Below are 15,564 nucleotides of genomic sequence, written 5' to 3' on the forward strand. Positions count from 1 at the left end.
CAATTCCAGCAGTCTCTGTCCATTCTCATTCTTCCTTCCAATGCCATAGCGCCCAAGGCAGGAGGGCCATGAGTCATGGTCGGCCCCAACCCTGGCATTAAAGTCCCCCAGCAGGAACAGGTGTTCGGTATTAGGAATGATACTAATGATAGAACATAGAACAGTACAGCACAGTACAGGCCCTTCGGCCCACGATGTTGTGCCGACCCTTTAACCTACTCTAAGATCAAACTACCTACATACCCTTCATTCTACTATCATCCATGCACCTATCCAAGAGTCGCTTAAATGTCCCTAATGTATCTGCTTCTACTACCACCACTGGCAGTGCATTCCACGCACCCACCACTCTCTGTGTAAAGAACCTACCTCTGACATCTCCCCTAAACCTTCCTCCAATCACCTTAAAATTATTCCCCCTGGTGATAGCCCTTTCCGCCCTGGGAAAAAGTCTCTGGCTATCCACTCTATCTATGCCTCTCATCATCTTGTACCCCTCTATCAAGTCACCTCTCATCCTTCTTCGCTCCAATGAGAAAAGCCCTCGCTCCCTCAACCTTTCTTCGTAAGACATGCATTATAGAGTTCCTCGTAGAACTGGTCTTTAACTTCAGGTGGGGAGCAGAGTGATCTGGACATTACACATGACAATATACTTGGTTCATTTACTTTTTTTGAAGTTGTAGGAAGAAAGATTGAAAAGACAAAGGAGTTTACTTTGCGGAAAAACTTTTTTTGGCATGCCTTTGTGATTTTCTTATTTCATTCCGAAGTTAGAGGATAGTCTAAGATAATTTAATTTTACTGAAACTATACCATACTATTACAATTAAAGATAACACCCATGATTAATTACTGTTTTAATGTACTTGCATATACTTGCACATTGTATTGGATTGACCTATGTAACTTCTTAATTTTAGGTGTAATATTGTCACTGCTTGGAGACGTGTTAGAATGATAATTAACTGCAATTAAATATCATTTAATCTTGCAAAAAATATGACACATTGTACAATACATTTGAAAGAAAACTTATAGGAATAAATATATCTCCCCGAAGTGGGTAAAAGAGAGTGTGGCAGAGGCAGATTCGATCTTGGTTTTCAAAAGAATATTGAACAATTTTCTGAAGGGGAAAAATTTGCAGGGCTACGGGGAAAAGGTGGTGGAGTGGAACTCGGTGAGATACTCTTGCAGAGGGCTGGCACGAACATGACAGGCCAACTGGCCTCCTGTGCTGTTCCTATTCTATGATTGTGATATGTGCATCTGGCTCTGTCATGTATGTGTTTGGCTCTAATGTGTAACATGTATGTGTCTGATTGTGACATGTGTGTGCCTGGCTCTGACACGTGTGTGTCTGGCTGTGACATGCATGTGTCTGGCTCTGTCATGTATGTGTTTGACTCTAATATGTAAGATGTATGCGTCGGATTGTGACGTGTGTATCTGGCTCTGTCATGTACGTGTTTGGCTGTAATGTGTAACATTTTTGTGTCTGATTGTGACATGTATGTATCTGGCTCTGACATGTATGTGTTTGGCTGTAATGTGTAACATGTATGTGTCTGGCTCTGTCATGTATGTAACAAAAACAAGAAATGCTGGAATCACTCAGCAGGTCTGGCAGCATCTGTGGAAAGAGAAGCAGAGTTAACGTTTCGGGTCAGTGACCCTTCTTCGGAACTGACAAATATTAGAAAAGTCACGGATTATAAGCAAGTGAGGTGGGGGTGGGGCAAGAGATAACAAAGGAGAAGGTGCAGATTGGACCAGGCCACATAGCTGACCAAAAGGTCACGGAGCGAAGGCAAACAATATGTTAATGGTGTGTTGAAAGACAAAGCATTAGTACAGATTAGGTGTGAATACACTGAATATTGAACAGCAGCAAGTGCAAACCTGGCTCTGTCATGTATGTGTTTGGCTGTAATGTGTAACATTTTTTGTGTCTGATTGTGTGTGTCTGGCTGTGACATGTATGTGTTTGGCTGTAATGTGTAACATGCATGTGCCTGGCTCTGACATGTATGTGAGACTGTTGAGTGTGGTTGCAGATGATCACTGGTCAGTGAGACGAGCTGATATGTGCAGTATGAGGAAGTGACGGCGCTGGGGAGAGAAGCAGGAAATTCGGAGCGGAGCGGCTGATTCTCGGAACTGCTCCGGGAGCTGAGCCGGACTCTGATCCAGACCTTGAGCGGTAGCCGCGGCTCGGGAGCCTGAATGCGCAGCCGATCGGGGTGGACCCTCCCTCTCTGAGCATTCGGTGGGCTGCAGGTTCGCGGGCGGTGGCATCGAGCCGGTGTGGGCGAGGCAGTGCCCGGTGTGATGCCCCAGTTTGGGAGTGTGTGAGCGGAGTGGGACTGGGCTGGGACTCCGGGAACAATGTCAGGAGCAGGTAAGAACCCAGTTTCATTTGTAAAGCCGGCTAAAGGTGGCTTTGCATTATTTACTAAAGTTCTGCTTCCTCTTCCTGATCTTCAAAAGTCCGGGAATAAAAGACTAAATATTCAAAAAGAATAATCACTTTTGTAGGGAGAATGTTCAATTACTCTTTTGGGCCGGGTTTAGATGGGGGAATGTGTTTTGTAATCTGCCATAGATTGTCACATTTTTTTCATGGAGGATTAAGTTTATGCGATAAACTTTTAAACAAACAAAAGCAGTGACTGTGTTTGCTACAAAGTGATTTCATTGCACTCAACATAACGGGAGTGATTAAGGAATGGGATTATGTTAAAATCTCGCAGTTTAACATTAGATTGAGGACTTTGATCAGCCGCTCCCGGGGACTGGGCTCGTTCAGACTCTGCTGAGTGTTTGAAAGACCTGGAATGCTTTTTCCAGACTTTCCCCCAACGAGGGGGGGATCTTGTACTTTTTATTAAAGTAGACTTTCTGTTACTTTAAATAGGTAAAAGCCGGGTTCAGAACCATAGACTGAATCCTTATCATAAACTTCCAGCCCCAGCCCCGGGGGAATGTCCTGCCCTGCTCCTCTCACTGTTCAACATGGGCTGACTGTGTTGTGACATTTCCATAGTTTCAGGATTAAGTTCCCACCCAGAGAGTGGTGCTGATTGGACCTGGCTGATATGTTGGAGCGGTGCTCTACCTAGTGCCCGGTTCCAGGAAATGTTCAGCTGGTGTTGCACTTTGACCATTGTTGCCGGGCAGAGTCTGTTTTGAAATTTGCCTACAGTGTCGAATGAGCAAATCCTCCTTCACCAGTCGCAGCCGCTCTCGGGCAGCCTCGTTAAACCAAAACAGGAGCGAAATCCCCGGGATTGCATTATTCCCAGTGAGTGAGTCGCAACTACTCAAAAGCCTTGAGAATTAACAGGAAAAAAAAAACTGCAAATGCTGCAAAACACAGGGCAGATCCAAACACTGGTGTTTTCCAGTGTGTCCCCTTTATCCACATATTCCGATTATGGAATTTTACAGCACATCAGGAGGCTCTGATAGATCAATCTAATTAATCCCACTGCTCTGCCTTTTCCCTATTGCCTGGCTGCAAATCTTTGCCCAACAATGAAGGAAAACCTTTGATAAAAGCAACAAACAAAAGGTGCTGAGGGATAGGATTTATGAGCATCTGGAAAGACACTGCTTGATTCGGGACAGTCAGCACGGTTTTGTGAGGGGTAGGTCTTGCCTCACAAGCCTGATTGAATTCTTTGAGCAGGTGACCAAGCAAGTGGATGAGGGTAAACCAGTGGATGTGGTGTACATGGATTTTAGTAAGGCATTTGATAAGGTCCCCCATGGTAGACTTATGGAGAAAGTCAGGAGGCATGGGATAGTGGGGAATGTGGCCAGTTGGATTAAGAATTGGCTAACTGATAGAAGGCAGAGAGTGGTCTTAGATGGTAAATACTCAGCCTGGAGCCCAGTTACCAGTGGCGTGCCGCAGGGATCAGTTCTGGGTCCTCTCCTGTTTGTGATTTTTATTAACGACTTGGATGAGGAAGTCGAAGGGTGGGTCAGTAAATTTGCAGATGATACAAAGGTTGGTGGAGTTGTGGATACCGAGGAGGGCTATTGTCGTCTGCAGGGGGACTTGGATAGGTTGCAGTGCTGGGCTGAAAAGTGGCAGATGGAGTTTAACCCTGAAAAGTGTGAGGTCGTCCATTTTGGAAGGACAAACATGAATGCAAAATACTGGGTTAACGGTAGGGTTCTTGGGCATGTGGAGGAGCAGAGAGACCTTGGGGTCTATGTGCATAGATCATTGAAAGTTGCAACTCAAGTGGATAGGGCTGTGAAGAAGGCATATGGGGTGTTAGCGTTCATTAGCAGAGGGATTGAATTTAAGAGCCGTGAGGTGATGATGCAGCTGTACAGGACCTTGGTAAGGCCTCATTTGGAGTACTGTGTGCAGTTCTGGTCGCCTCATTTTAGGAAGGATGTGGAAGCCTTGGAGAGGGTGCAGAGGAGATTTACCAGGATGTTGCCTGGAATGGAGAATAAGTCTTACGAGGAAAGGCTGAACATTCTAGGCCTCTTCTCATTAGAAAGGAGAAGGATGAGGGGTGACATGATAGAGGTTTATAAGATGATCAGGGGAATAGATAGGGTAGACAGTCAGAAACTTTTTCCCCGGGTGGAGCAAAGCGTTACAAGGGGTCATAAATTTAAGGTGAAGGGTGGGAGATATAAGGGGGATGTCAGGGGAAGGTTCTTTACCCAGAGAGTGGTCGAGGCATGGAATGCCTTGCCCGGGGAAGTTGTTGAGTCAGAAACTTTAGGGACTTTCAAAAGGCTTTTGGATAGGTATATGGATAAAGGAGAATGATGGGGTATAGATTAAATTGTCCTTGACAGAGGACAAAGGATCGGCACAACATTGTGGGCCGAAGGGCCTGTTCTGTGCTGTATGTTCTATGTTCTATGTTCTATGTTCTATGTTCTATAAACAAAAGGTTTTTTGGAATGCTGAGCGAGTCAGACAGCACCTGTAGAGAGAGAGAAACAGTGATAATATTTCAGGTCCATGACCTTTCATCAAAACTGGGGGGAAAAAATTAGAGATGCTTTCATGCTGATACAAAACCAGGGGGAAAGGGGTCTGCTAAAGAACTGTGATCGGGTGGAGGGCAAGAGTGATTAAAGGACAAGAGGGATGATGGTGCAAGGCAAAAGGAGATGGTAATGGGACAATTAAAGAAACAAAAGATGGGTCCAAAGGAGGTGTAAATGGTAATAGCAGAGGAGCAGGGAAGCAGAGAAAATCGAGCAAAGATTAGCATGGTCTGGGAATGTGGCACTGAAAGGTGGGTGGATCTCAGGGGTGCAGACGACCTCATTAGCTGTGTAGCGGTGGAGAAACCCCACCCCAAGCACCAGCCCACACCTACCCCACTCCCACTGGCTCTGATGCAGCTGTCTAACATCACCAGCATGTGCTGTCTGAGGAAATGGGAGCGGGGCTTAAGATGTAAAGTTGTTAAACTCAGCGATAATGCCAGAAGCCTGGTAGAGAGCTGAGGTGCTTTTCCTTGGAGGTGGGATGAGCAACATTGGGACAGTGCAGAAGGCTGAGGGCAGAGATGTCAGAGTGGGAGTGAGATAGAGAATTACAGTGGTCAATAAAACAAAAAGTGCTGGAAACGTTCGGCAGGTCTAAGTTTTGTTCAGAGTTTTGGCAAACCTGGTGTGTACTTTTCAGCATTTTCTGACCTTAATTCCCAGTGTTGACAGTTTGTCTGAATAGAAAAGCTGTTTTGTTTTGAGTGCAAAGACTGGGAGTTGACCAGGTCATTGCTGTTTGTTCAAATACTGATCAATGGTTTCTCTAGAAACCAATTCAGGAACTTGGCAACCTTTAATTTGGTAAATGAAAGGAAAACTTCTCCTGATTTTTTTTTCTTAAAACTCCTGACAAATTGTACTCAGTTGAAAGGGGGAGTTATCAATGTTTCTGATATGGACACATTCTAGTAGTTACTTAAAAGTTAAAACTGAAATGATTGCTTTGTAAGTGCTTCTAACTTAAGTTAGCATTGAACATTCCACTAATGAGAAGACTGTCCTGGTCAGGAAAGTGTCCATATCAGCGAAAGAGCAGCTTATAAATAGCTAAATTAGTGGTGGTGTTAGTGTGATTAAAAGAGAGAGACATGGCTACAACAGAAATATTGTAGCAACCCACTGAGGCTAAAGGGTTTCCCACACCTTATTTATATAATGTACTTTGTGCTATGGAAGGATTGGTAACAACCAAAGATGCTGACTGCCTGCTTTAGCAAATCCTGTCAGTGTTACATACGAACATAGGAGCAGGAGTTGGCCATTCGGCCCCTTGAGCCTGCTTCGCCATTCTATAAGATCATGGCTGATCTGTTTATGGACACAACTCCACTGTCCTGCCTACCCCCAATACCTTTCAACTCCCTTGTTTGTCAAGAATCTGTCTACCTCTGCCTTAAAAACAGTCAATGACCCTGCCTCCAACCCTCTCCGAGGAAGAGAGTTGCACAGACTCACGAGTGAAAGGATTTTTCCTCATCGCAGTCTTAAAGGAGAGACCACTTATTTTTAAACATTGACCCCTAGTTTTAGTCTCTCCCACTAGAGGAAACATCCTTTCAACATCCACCCTGTCAAGTCCCCTCAGGATCTTATAAGTTTCAATAAGATCACCTCTCATCCTTCTAAACTCCAGTGAATACAGACCCAACCTGTCCAACCTTTCCTCAGAAGGTAACCCTCTCATCCCAGGAATCAGTCGAGTAAACCTTCTCTGAACTGCTTCCAGTGCAGTTATATCCTTTCCTAAGTAAGGAGACCAAAACTGTACACAATACTCTAGATGTGGTCTCACCGATGCCCTGTACAACTGTAGCAAAACATCTCTACTTTTATATTCCAATCCCCTTGCAATAAGTGACAACATTGCATTTGCCTTCTAAATCACTTGCTGTACCTGCATACCAACTTGTGTTTCATGCACTACGACACCCAGATCCCTCTGCATCTCAGAGTTCTGCAATCTCTCTCCATTTAAATAATATGCTGCTTTTCTATTTTACCGGCCAAAGTGGACAAGTTCACACTTTCCCACATTATACTCCATCTGCCAAATCTTTTCCCACTCACTTTATCCTTTTGCAGACTCCTTAATGTCCTCTTCACAATTTAACTGCAGGTTGCTACTGGCTGTACAGGACTTAATGTTGGAAATTGGTGATGCTAGCATGGAACTTTAATACTTTAAAAATAGCTTTAAAGAAAGAAAGACCTAGCATTTATGTGGCGCCTTTTGTCACCTCAGGATGTCGCAAAATGCCTAACAGCCAATGAAGTATTTTTGAAGTGTAGTCAGTATTGGAATGTAGGAAACACAGCAGCCAATTTGTGTACAGCAAGCTCCCACAAACAGCGATGTGATAATGACCAGATAATCTGTTTTAGGGATATTGGTTGAGGGATAAATATTTACTAGGACACTGGGGAGATCTCCTTTGCTCTTCTAAGAAGAGTGCCATGGGATCTCTTACATCCATCTGCGAGTGTGTGTACTGAAGTGTGAGTGCAGATTTTGTGCTCAAGTCCCTGGAGCGCAGCTTGAAGTCATCACTTTTTGATTCAGAGGTGGGCCACGGAAGGCGTCAGTTTGATTTGTGCTCAGTGATCTGAAATATTCTTTTGGCTCCAAGTTCCCTTATATTGCTGTAACTATGGACTGTTATGATCAGCTTAGCATTAATGTTAAGAGGCATGCCTGCAAGTTAAAGCAGTGCAATTTAAAGACCAGAATGAGGATCCGACATTCCCCAACAGCAACCTCAGACCAGTACCCGCAGTATAACTGGCATACTGCATTAAACAAAAAATGTTGTGAATCTTGGAAATCAGGGACAGCACAGTTAAATGCAAAACAAAGTTCCCTCCGCACAGTCCCACTAATATTTTGCACATCAGCCCTCATTTGGGTTGAACAATGGGTAAGTGGCAGCATGTGATGATCCTGTGCCCACTCATAGGGCACACAGCTGAAGTGTACAAATCCCAAGAGCCTCAGTCACACGGCAGTCATGTGGGTCAATAGAGATCTAGAGGCCCCTCTGTGATGCTAAATTTTCTTCTTATCAATTAACATCTTTGTAAAAATGAAAGCGCAAGGAACAACACTGAAAATCAGGAAATATTTTTCATAGCACAGTCAGCAGTTCTGTTGAAATATTTATTGGGAAATTTCAATTTGTAAAAAAACGTTTATTTTGAGTAAAAAATTTTCTATTTGCAGCAAGCAAAGCATGTGCTAACATTCAACACTGTTAACAGCTATCAGTTTGATTACATTTCTATTACTTTAATCTTAGTCTAGATGTGAATTGATACTATCCCCATAGATGAACATGGAATCATTACCAGTGTGATGGTGATGGTTAGAGCAGGGGCTGGGAGCTTGAGTGATGAATGGATTTGGCGATTTTTCTTTTACTGGGTTTTGTGACCATTTTCTAAGCAGCCAATACTGTTAATTTTCTTTATGTTGGCATGCCCATGAGAATAGAGTAGAATAAAACCCCGTACATTGACTGCTCTTTCAGCAAATTGACAAATTCAGACCACTCCTCCTGAGGTTGGATTCTTGAGATTGCACACTAATTAAAATGACTTTCAAATGGATACGGAAGTTAAATAATCACTCTAATTTAGTTGAATATTTTGGAGGGCAATTTTCAGTCCACCTGTTCTGCCAAATGTTAGCTGTTTGCTGGAGTACAGCACCTTGTCATGTGAGGCAAAATGCTTCGTGTCAGCAAGCAGCACTATCACATGACTGCAGAGCCTGATCCTGCCCTCAACCAGCACCCACACATGTGCCTCTCCCAGCAGAGCCCATCGCACTGTGGTCCTCCCAGAAGACCTCATCACACTGTACACCTCCCAGCAGAGCCCATCACATTCTGATCCTCCCAGCAGAGCCTATCACACTGTGGTCCTCCCAGCAGAGCCCATCGCACTGTACACCTCCCAGCAGAGCCCATTGCATTGTGGTCAGGAGCAGGATGTCTGGCTAATTTTCCCTTCCCTAACCCAGTAATGCGGAAGCCAGTTTGACTGCTCTTAATGCCACCCTGCCTGAGATCAGACAGTTCGGAGCAGACTAGGGCTGGAACCTGGGAATGGACAATAAGGATGAGAATTTTAAAATCGAGGAGTTTACTTAACCAAGAGCCAATGTAGGTCAGCGACCACGGGGGTGAAGGTCAAATGCGACTTGGAGTAAGTTAGGACACGAGCTAGGGAACGGAATTTATGGCGGGGACTGAAGACAATGGCTTCAGACTTCCCAATATTTAGTTGAAGGAAATTTCTGCTCATCCTGCACGACTATCGGACAAGCAGTCAGACAATTTAGAGACAGTGGAGGGGTCGGGAGAGGTGGTGGAGAAGTGGTGATGTAGGGTGTCGACAGCTTATATGTAGATACCATGCTTTCAGATGATGTCACTGAGCGATATCATGTAGATGAGAAATAGGAGAGGGCCAAGGATAGATCCTTGGGAGACACCAGAGGTCATGATGCAGGAGTAGGAAGAGAAATTACTACAGGTAATTCTCTGGCTGTGACTGGATCGATAAGAATGGAACCAGACTGGCACAGCCCACCCAGCTGGATAGTGGTGGAAAGGCGTCGGAGGAGGATGATGTGGTCAACTATGTCAAAGGCTGCAGACAGTTTACTTTTGTCACAGTCAGGTAGGTATTATTCACTGACCCCAATTATGTGGATGTCACATGAGAATAGGATGGGGGCTCAGTTGTGATGTCCCTCACCCCAATGAACGAGTTATCTGCCACCATTTTCCATTTGGATAATGGCTGCTTGTGGGAATGGAGGGGGCTATATATATTGGAAGGCTGGATCCCTACTTGTGGGACAGTACCCTAACAAGGGTTAGCATCTTTAAGAAGTGGTGATGGTATAGTATTCTTTAGAAATAGTGAATCAAACTGGATAAGAAACGCTTTATTTCACAAAATAATTAATAATGATTAATTTCTGTTCAAGGACAAGTGTTCAGATCTGATGTGGTGATTTTCTACGCAGAAGATGCGAACGAGTGGAGTGAGTACCTTGTCAACTTGCTCACGTCAGCCAGTTGCTTTGACGTTCTGTCCTATTCAGTGAACGAGAGCACTTCATTTACAAGCCTGGACTACAATCAGTTTAAGAGATGTAAATGTCTCTTAGTTCTACTGTCGCCACAGCTCTTGGAGTTGATCGCTCTCCCCGGGCTGCAGCACGGACTGCAGAGGATATTACTGCCAGCCTATAAAGTGGTTATGTTGCTTTGTGGCGTGAGCGGAACAGCGGAACTACAGACCTTGTTCAGAGAATGGCAACCGTGGAAACAAGTCTCATGTGATGATGAGCCAGCTGTTTTCACCACAACTGTGGAAGAAGCGATCAATGAGAGTAAGTTTCAATCTTGAAATTGGGCAGACTGTCCATTGCTGGAGTAGTGTTTACAATGAAGCTGACCATGCTCTTTATGGACCACTTGTCCATCCATAGAGTCACTCCACCAAATGGGATCTTAGAGCTTACACAACTGCATTAAGCATACAACAAGTAGCTGTGTTAAATTTTTTCCAAGACGTTGGCTTGGCCACATTTGGAATATTGCATACAGTCCTGGGTACCCCATTATGGAAGGATATGGAAGTTGTTGAAAGTATCAAGTGATAATTTATTATAATGATAGCAGGAATAAAAGTTACAAAGAAAGGTTGAATAATTTATTGGAACAAAGAAGGCTGGGGGGGGGGGGAGTTTCAAAATTAATAAACATTTTGATAGGGTAAATCGTGAAAGATTCCGCTGCTTGGAGAAACTGTACCAAGAAATGTGACACAGATGATCATTTATATGGATTGCTGGGAGGCATTCGACAAGGTTCCATAGAACAGATTGTTAACATAAATTAGAGCACATGGAATCGGAGGCAACCTATTTGCTTGGATAGAGAACTGGTTACAAGGTAGGGGACGGAGAGTCGGATAATGGATATGTACTCCAACTGGCAGTTTGTGGCATCCACCAGGGATCTGTACAGGGGTCTCAGCTTTTCACTATATTTATAAATGATTTCGATGAAGGAATAGAGAGCTGGATATCAAAGTTTGCTGACAAAATTAAGTTAGACGACACAGTAAGAAATGGAGATGGTAGCAGGAAGTTGCAAAGGGTAAGATACATAGATTAAGTGGAAAATCTGTGACAGTTTGAATTCAATGTGGGAAAGTGAGGTTATCTACTTTGGACCGAGAAAAGATAGATCAGAGAATTTTCTAAACGGCAAGAAGCTAGGAACTGTGGAGGGGCAGAGAGAATTAAGGGTTCAAATACAGAAATCACTAAAAGTCGTGGATAGGTACAAAAAAATAATTGGAAAGGGTAATGGAATGTTGGCCTTCATCTCAAGGAGGCTTGAATACCAAAGTGTGGAAGTTATGTTAGTTGTATAAAGCTCTGGGCTGCATTTATTCTGGAGACAGAGGACTCGGCAGTGGGCCAGAAGACAGGGGAGACCCCACCTCAGTGTTCCGGCAGACCCTCGAATCCATTTCACAGAGGGCAGACAATTAACTGCCCGCAGTCAGGGATGCCATCCCTTTAAGGAACGAGATCCCACCTCCAGAGCTTCCAGCCAATCGGAAGGCCAGCAGCTCTGCAGTGCCGGGATTGTCACTGGGAGCAGTGGCCACTGCTTGTGCCTCCTGCAGTACCGAGAGAGAGAGAGAGAGAGAGAGAGAGAAGACTGCTGGAAAGGTGAGTGGGATTGGGGTCACTGGAGCCACTTAGGCAGGCCTTGGCGATGGGCGGAGGATGGGGTGGGGAGTCTTCCCAGGTGTTGGCAATCTCCGTTGGGAGGAGGGGCCCTCCAGGGACCCTGGATTGACCCCGAAGGAGGGATTCCCCCAACCCTGCTAGGAGGTCACTAGGCTTTACCTGGCGGTGTCTCCCTTGAATGGAATACAAGGGGTTAAAAGTCATTCTATAGCTATACAAAGGCCCAGTTAGACCACACCTGGAGTTACTGCGAGCAGTTCTGGATACCACTCCTTAGGAAGGATATATTGGCCTTGGAGCGGGGTATGGGGTAGATTTAGCAGAATGATACCCGGACTCTAAGGGTTAAGTTACACAGGGAGATTACACATTATGGGCAGCACAGTGACGCAGTGGTTAGCACTGCAGCCTCTTAGCTCCAGCGACCCGGGTTCAGGTCTGGGTACTGCCTGTGTGGAGTTTGCAAGTTCTCCCTGTGACCATGTGGGTTTCCACTGGGTGCTCTGGTTTCCACCCACAGCCAAAGACTTGCAGGTTGATAGGTAAATTGGCATTGTAAATTGCCCCTAGTATAGGTAGGTGGTAGGAGAATTAAGGGAAGGTGGGGATGTGGTAGGGAATATGGGATTAGTGTAGGATTAGTATAAAATGGGTGGTTGTTGGTCAGCACAGACTCGGTGGACCAAAGGGCCTGTTTCAGTGCTGTATCTCTAAATAAAATAAAAAATAAATTAGTGTTATATTCTCTGGAATTTAGAATGTTAAAGAGTGGTTTGTTTGAAGTTTTCAAGATATTAAGGGGAACAGATAGGGTAGATTGGGAGAAAGTCCAGGGTCTTACCGTGCCTGCAAGGCGGGCTGGGAGATTGGGGGTGGGGGAGGGAGGTCGATGGGGGCCGGTAAAATCGTGGGGAGCCAGGTCAAGACATCTCCCCAACCTGATCCTGTGCCCCCAAGTAGACAGGCAGCTGATTAGCACAATTTATGGGGTGCTGGCAATGTGCCGATGGCGGGGCGACCCGCCTCCCCAAATGTGGGGGGAGGCCACCTCCAGCTAAATGGAGGCAATCTCCCTGTGGCAGTCCAGAGGGCCATCAGAGCCGGAGGCTCGATGGCCCAAAGAGGGGGCTGCGGGCAGGGGAGGGAGTCTTCACAGCCCCAACAATCTCCCTGCCAGGGTTTTATCTCTGACATTGGCCCCCTGTTTTTTTTTGGAAAATGAGTTGGCCCAGCTCCTGAGGGCTCCTGCATTCCTCAGCAGCCACCGCCTCTCCTCCTGGTGCTGTTGTGACATCAGAGCTACCGGCCCAATCTGATTGGGCCAGCAGCATCAAGAGCCTGCTCACCATCTGTAATTGGACAGCAGGCCCACAGGCAGCCAATTAGGAGGTCGCCTGTGGTAAAGTTGCCGAGCAGGTCCAACTGGCGGCAAGTGCAGGTTCGTGACCCACTTTTCACCAGTAAAATTCAGGCCAAAGTATTTCTGCTGGTTGGGGTGTCTCAGACTAGGGCGTGTAGTCTAATAACTAGAGCCAGACCTTTCAAGAGTGAAATTTGGAAACACTTCCATATGCAAAGGATGATAGAAGTTTGGAACTCTCTTCCACAAATGGCAATTGATGCTAGATCAATTGTTAATTTTAACTCTGATATTGATAGATTTTTGATAACCAAAATTATTAAGGTATAAAAAAGACCTGTATTTGTATAGTGCCTTTAACAACCGCAGGGCATCTCAAAACTCTTTACAGCCAATGAAGTACTTTTGATGTCGAGTCACTGTTGTAATATAGTAAACGCCCACAGACAATTTGCACACAGCAAGATCCACAAACAGCATTGTGATAATAATCGGATCATCTGTTTTTGTGATATTGATGTGGGGCAATGGTGGGTATATGGAGAGAGAAGCAGAGTTAACATTTCAGGTCAGTGACTCTTCTTCAGAACTGGCAGATATAAGAAATGGTCGGCACAGACTCGGTGGGCCGAAGGGCCTGTTTCAGTGCTGTATCTCTAAATAAAAAAAAAATGTAAAAGATTTTAAGCAAGTAAAGCGGGGATGGGGCAAGAGATAACAAAAGAGAAGGTATTGATAGGACAAGGTCACAGAATAGCTTCTGTGGAGCAAAGGCAAACAATATGTTAATGGTGTGCTGAAAGACAAAGCATTAGTACAGATAGGGTGTTAATGGACTGAAAACTGAACAGCCACAAGCACAAACATGAAAAAAAATACAGTGGGTAGGCACAGTAGAACCAAACTGAACAAACTAAAATAAAATAAACACAAAAAATATAAAAGAGAAAAAATAACTAAAAATAATAGTAAAATGGGGGGCCCGTCATGCTCTGAAATTATTGAACTCAATGTTCAGTCCGGCAGGCTGTAGTGTGCCTAATCAGTAAATGAGATGCTGTTCCTCGAGCTTGCGTTAATGTTCACTGGAACACTGCAGCAATCCCAGGACAGAGCTGTGAGCATGAGAGCAGGGGGGAGTGTTGAAATGGCCAGCAACCGGAAGCTCGGAGTCATGTTTTCGGACTGAGTGGAGATGTTCTGCAAAGCTGTCACCCAATCTGCGTTTGGTCTCCCCAATGTAGAGGAGACCACATTGTGAGCAGCGAATACAGTATATTACATTGAAAGAAGTACAAGTAAATCACTGCTTCACCCGAAAGGAGTGTTTGGGGCCTTGGATAGTGAGGAGAGAGGAGGTAAATGGGCAGGTATTACACCTCGTGTGTTTGCAGGGGAAGGTGCCGTGGGAAGGGGACGAGGTGGTGGGGGTAATGGAGGAGTGGACCAGGGTGTCGCAGAGGGAACGATTCCTTCAGAATGCTGATAGGGGAGGGGAGGGGAAGATGCCTTTAGTATGTCACTACTATAATTTCAGAGCATGACGGGCCCCCCATTTTACTTTTATTCTTAGTTATTTTTCTTTTTCTTTTATTTTTTTGTGTTTATTTTAGTTTGTTCAGTTTGTTTCTACTGTGCCTACCCACTGTTTTTTTTTCACGTTTGCACTTGTGGCTGTTCAGTTTTCAGTCCATTAACACCCTATCTGTACTAATGCTTTGTCTTTCAACATACCATTAACATATTGTTTGCCTTTGCTGCACGACCTTCTGGTCAGCTATTCTGTGACCTTGTCCTATTTACACCTTCTCCTTTGTTATCTCTTGCCCCAGCCCCGCTTTACTTGCGTAAAATCTTTCACATTTCTTATATCTGCTAGTTCTGATGAAGGGTCACTGACCTGAAACATTAACTCTGCTTCTCTCTCCACAGATGCTGCCAGACCTGCTGAGTATTTCCAGCATTTCTTGTTTTTATTTCAGATTTCCAGCATCCGCAGTATTTTGCTTTTATTTTAGTGGGTATATGGAGTTAGGTCACAGATCAGCCATGAATGACAAAACAGGCTCAAGGGGCTGAATGCAGATGAGAAATAGGAGGAGGCCAAAGATAGATGCTGGGAGGACACCAGAGGTAATGGTGTGAGGGTGGGAAGAGAAGAGAATCCATTGCAGCTGATTCACTGGCTGCCACTGGATGGATATGAATGGAACCAGGCGAGTGAGTAGGTTGAGAAGGACGAGGAGGGATTGTTTACTGCTGCCATAGTCACGTGGTTATCGATTGTGATTTTGTTAAGAGCTGTTTCAGTATTTTGGCAGGGCCGGAAGCCTGATTGGAGAATTCAATCACGGAGCTCTAGGAAAGATGGACACAGATTTGGGAG

The 15,564-nt window shown here is 44.9% G+C and overlaps 1 protein-coding gene across 2 annotated transcripts in view; it reads left to right on the forward strand.

Annotated features, from left to right (window-relative positions):
- Positions 1-2,089: 2,089 nt before the first annotated feature.
- The window catches only part of pik3ap1 (phosphoinositide-3-kinase adaptor protein 1), a 140,670-nt gene continuing 127,195 nt past the window's right edge, over positions 2,090-15,564 (forward strand). For both annotated transcript variants that reach the window (XM_068020248.1, XM_068020249.1), the window contains exons 1-2: positions 2,090-2,404; positions 10,034-10,441. In XM_068020248.1, coding sequence (XP_067876349.1) covers positions 2,392-2,404; positions 10,034-10,441 — 421 coding nt within the window. In that variant the 5' untranslated portion in view covers positions 2,090-2,391. The remainder of the gene's footprint in view (positions 2,405-10,033; positions 10,442-15,564) is intronic.

The sequence above is a fragment of the Heterodontus francisci genome, chromosome 42 (assembly GCF_036365525.1).
Source record: "Heterodontus francisci isolate sHetFra1 chromosome 42, sHetFra1.hap1, whole genome shotgun sequence".
NCBI classification, from domain to species: Eukaryota; Metazoa; Chordata; class Chondrichthyes; order Heterodontiformes; family Heterodontidae; genus Heterodontus; species Heterodontus francisci.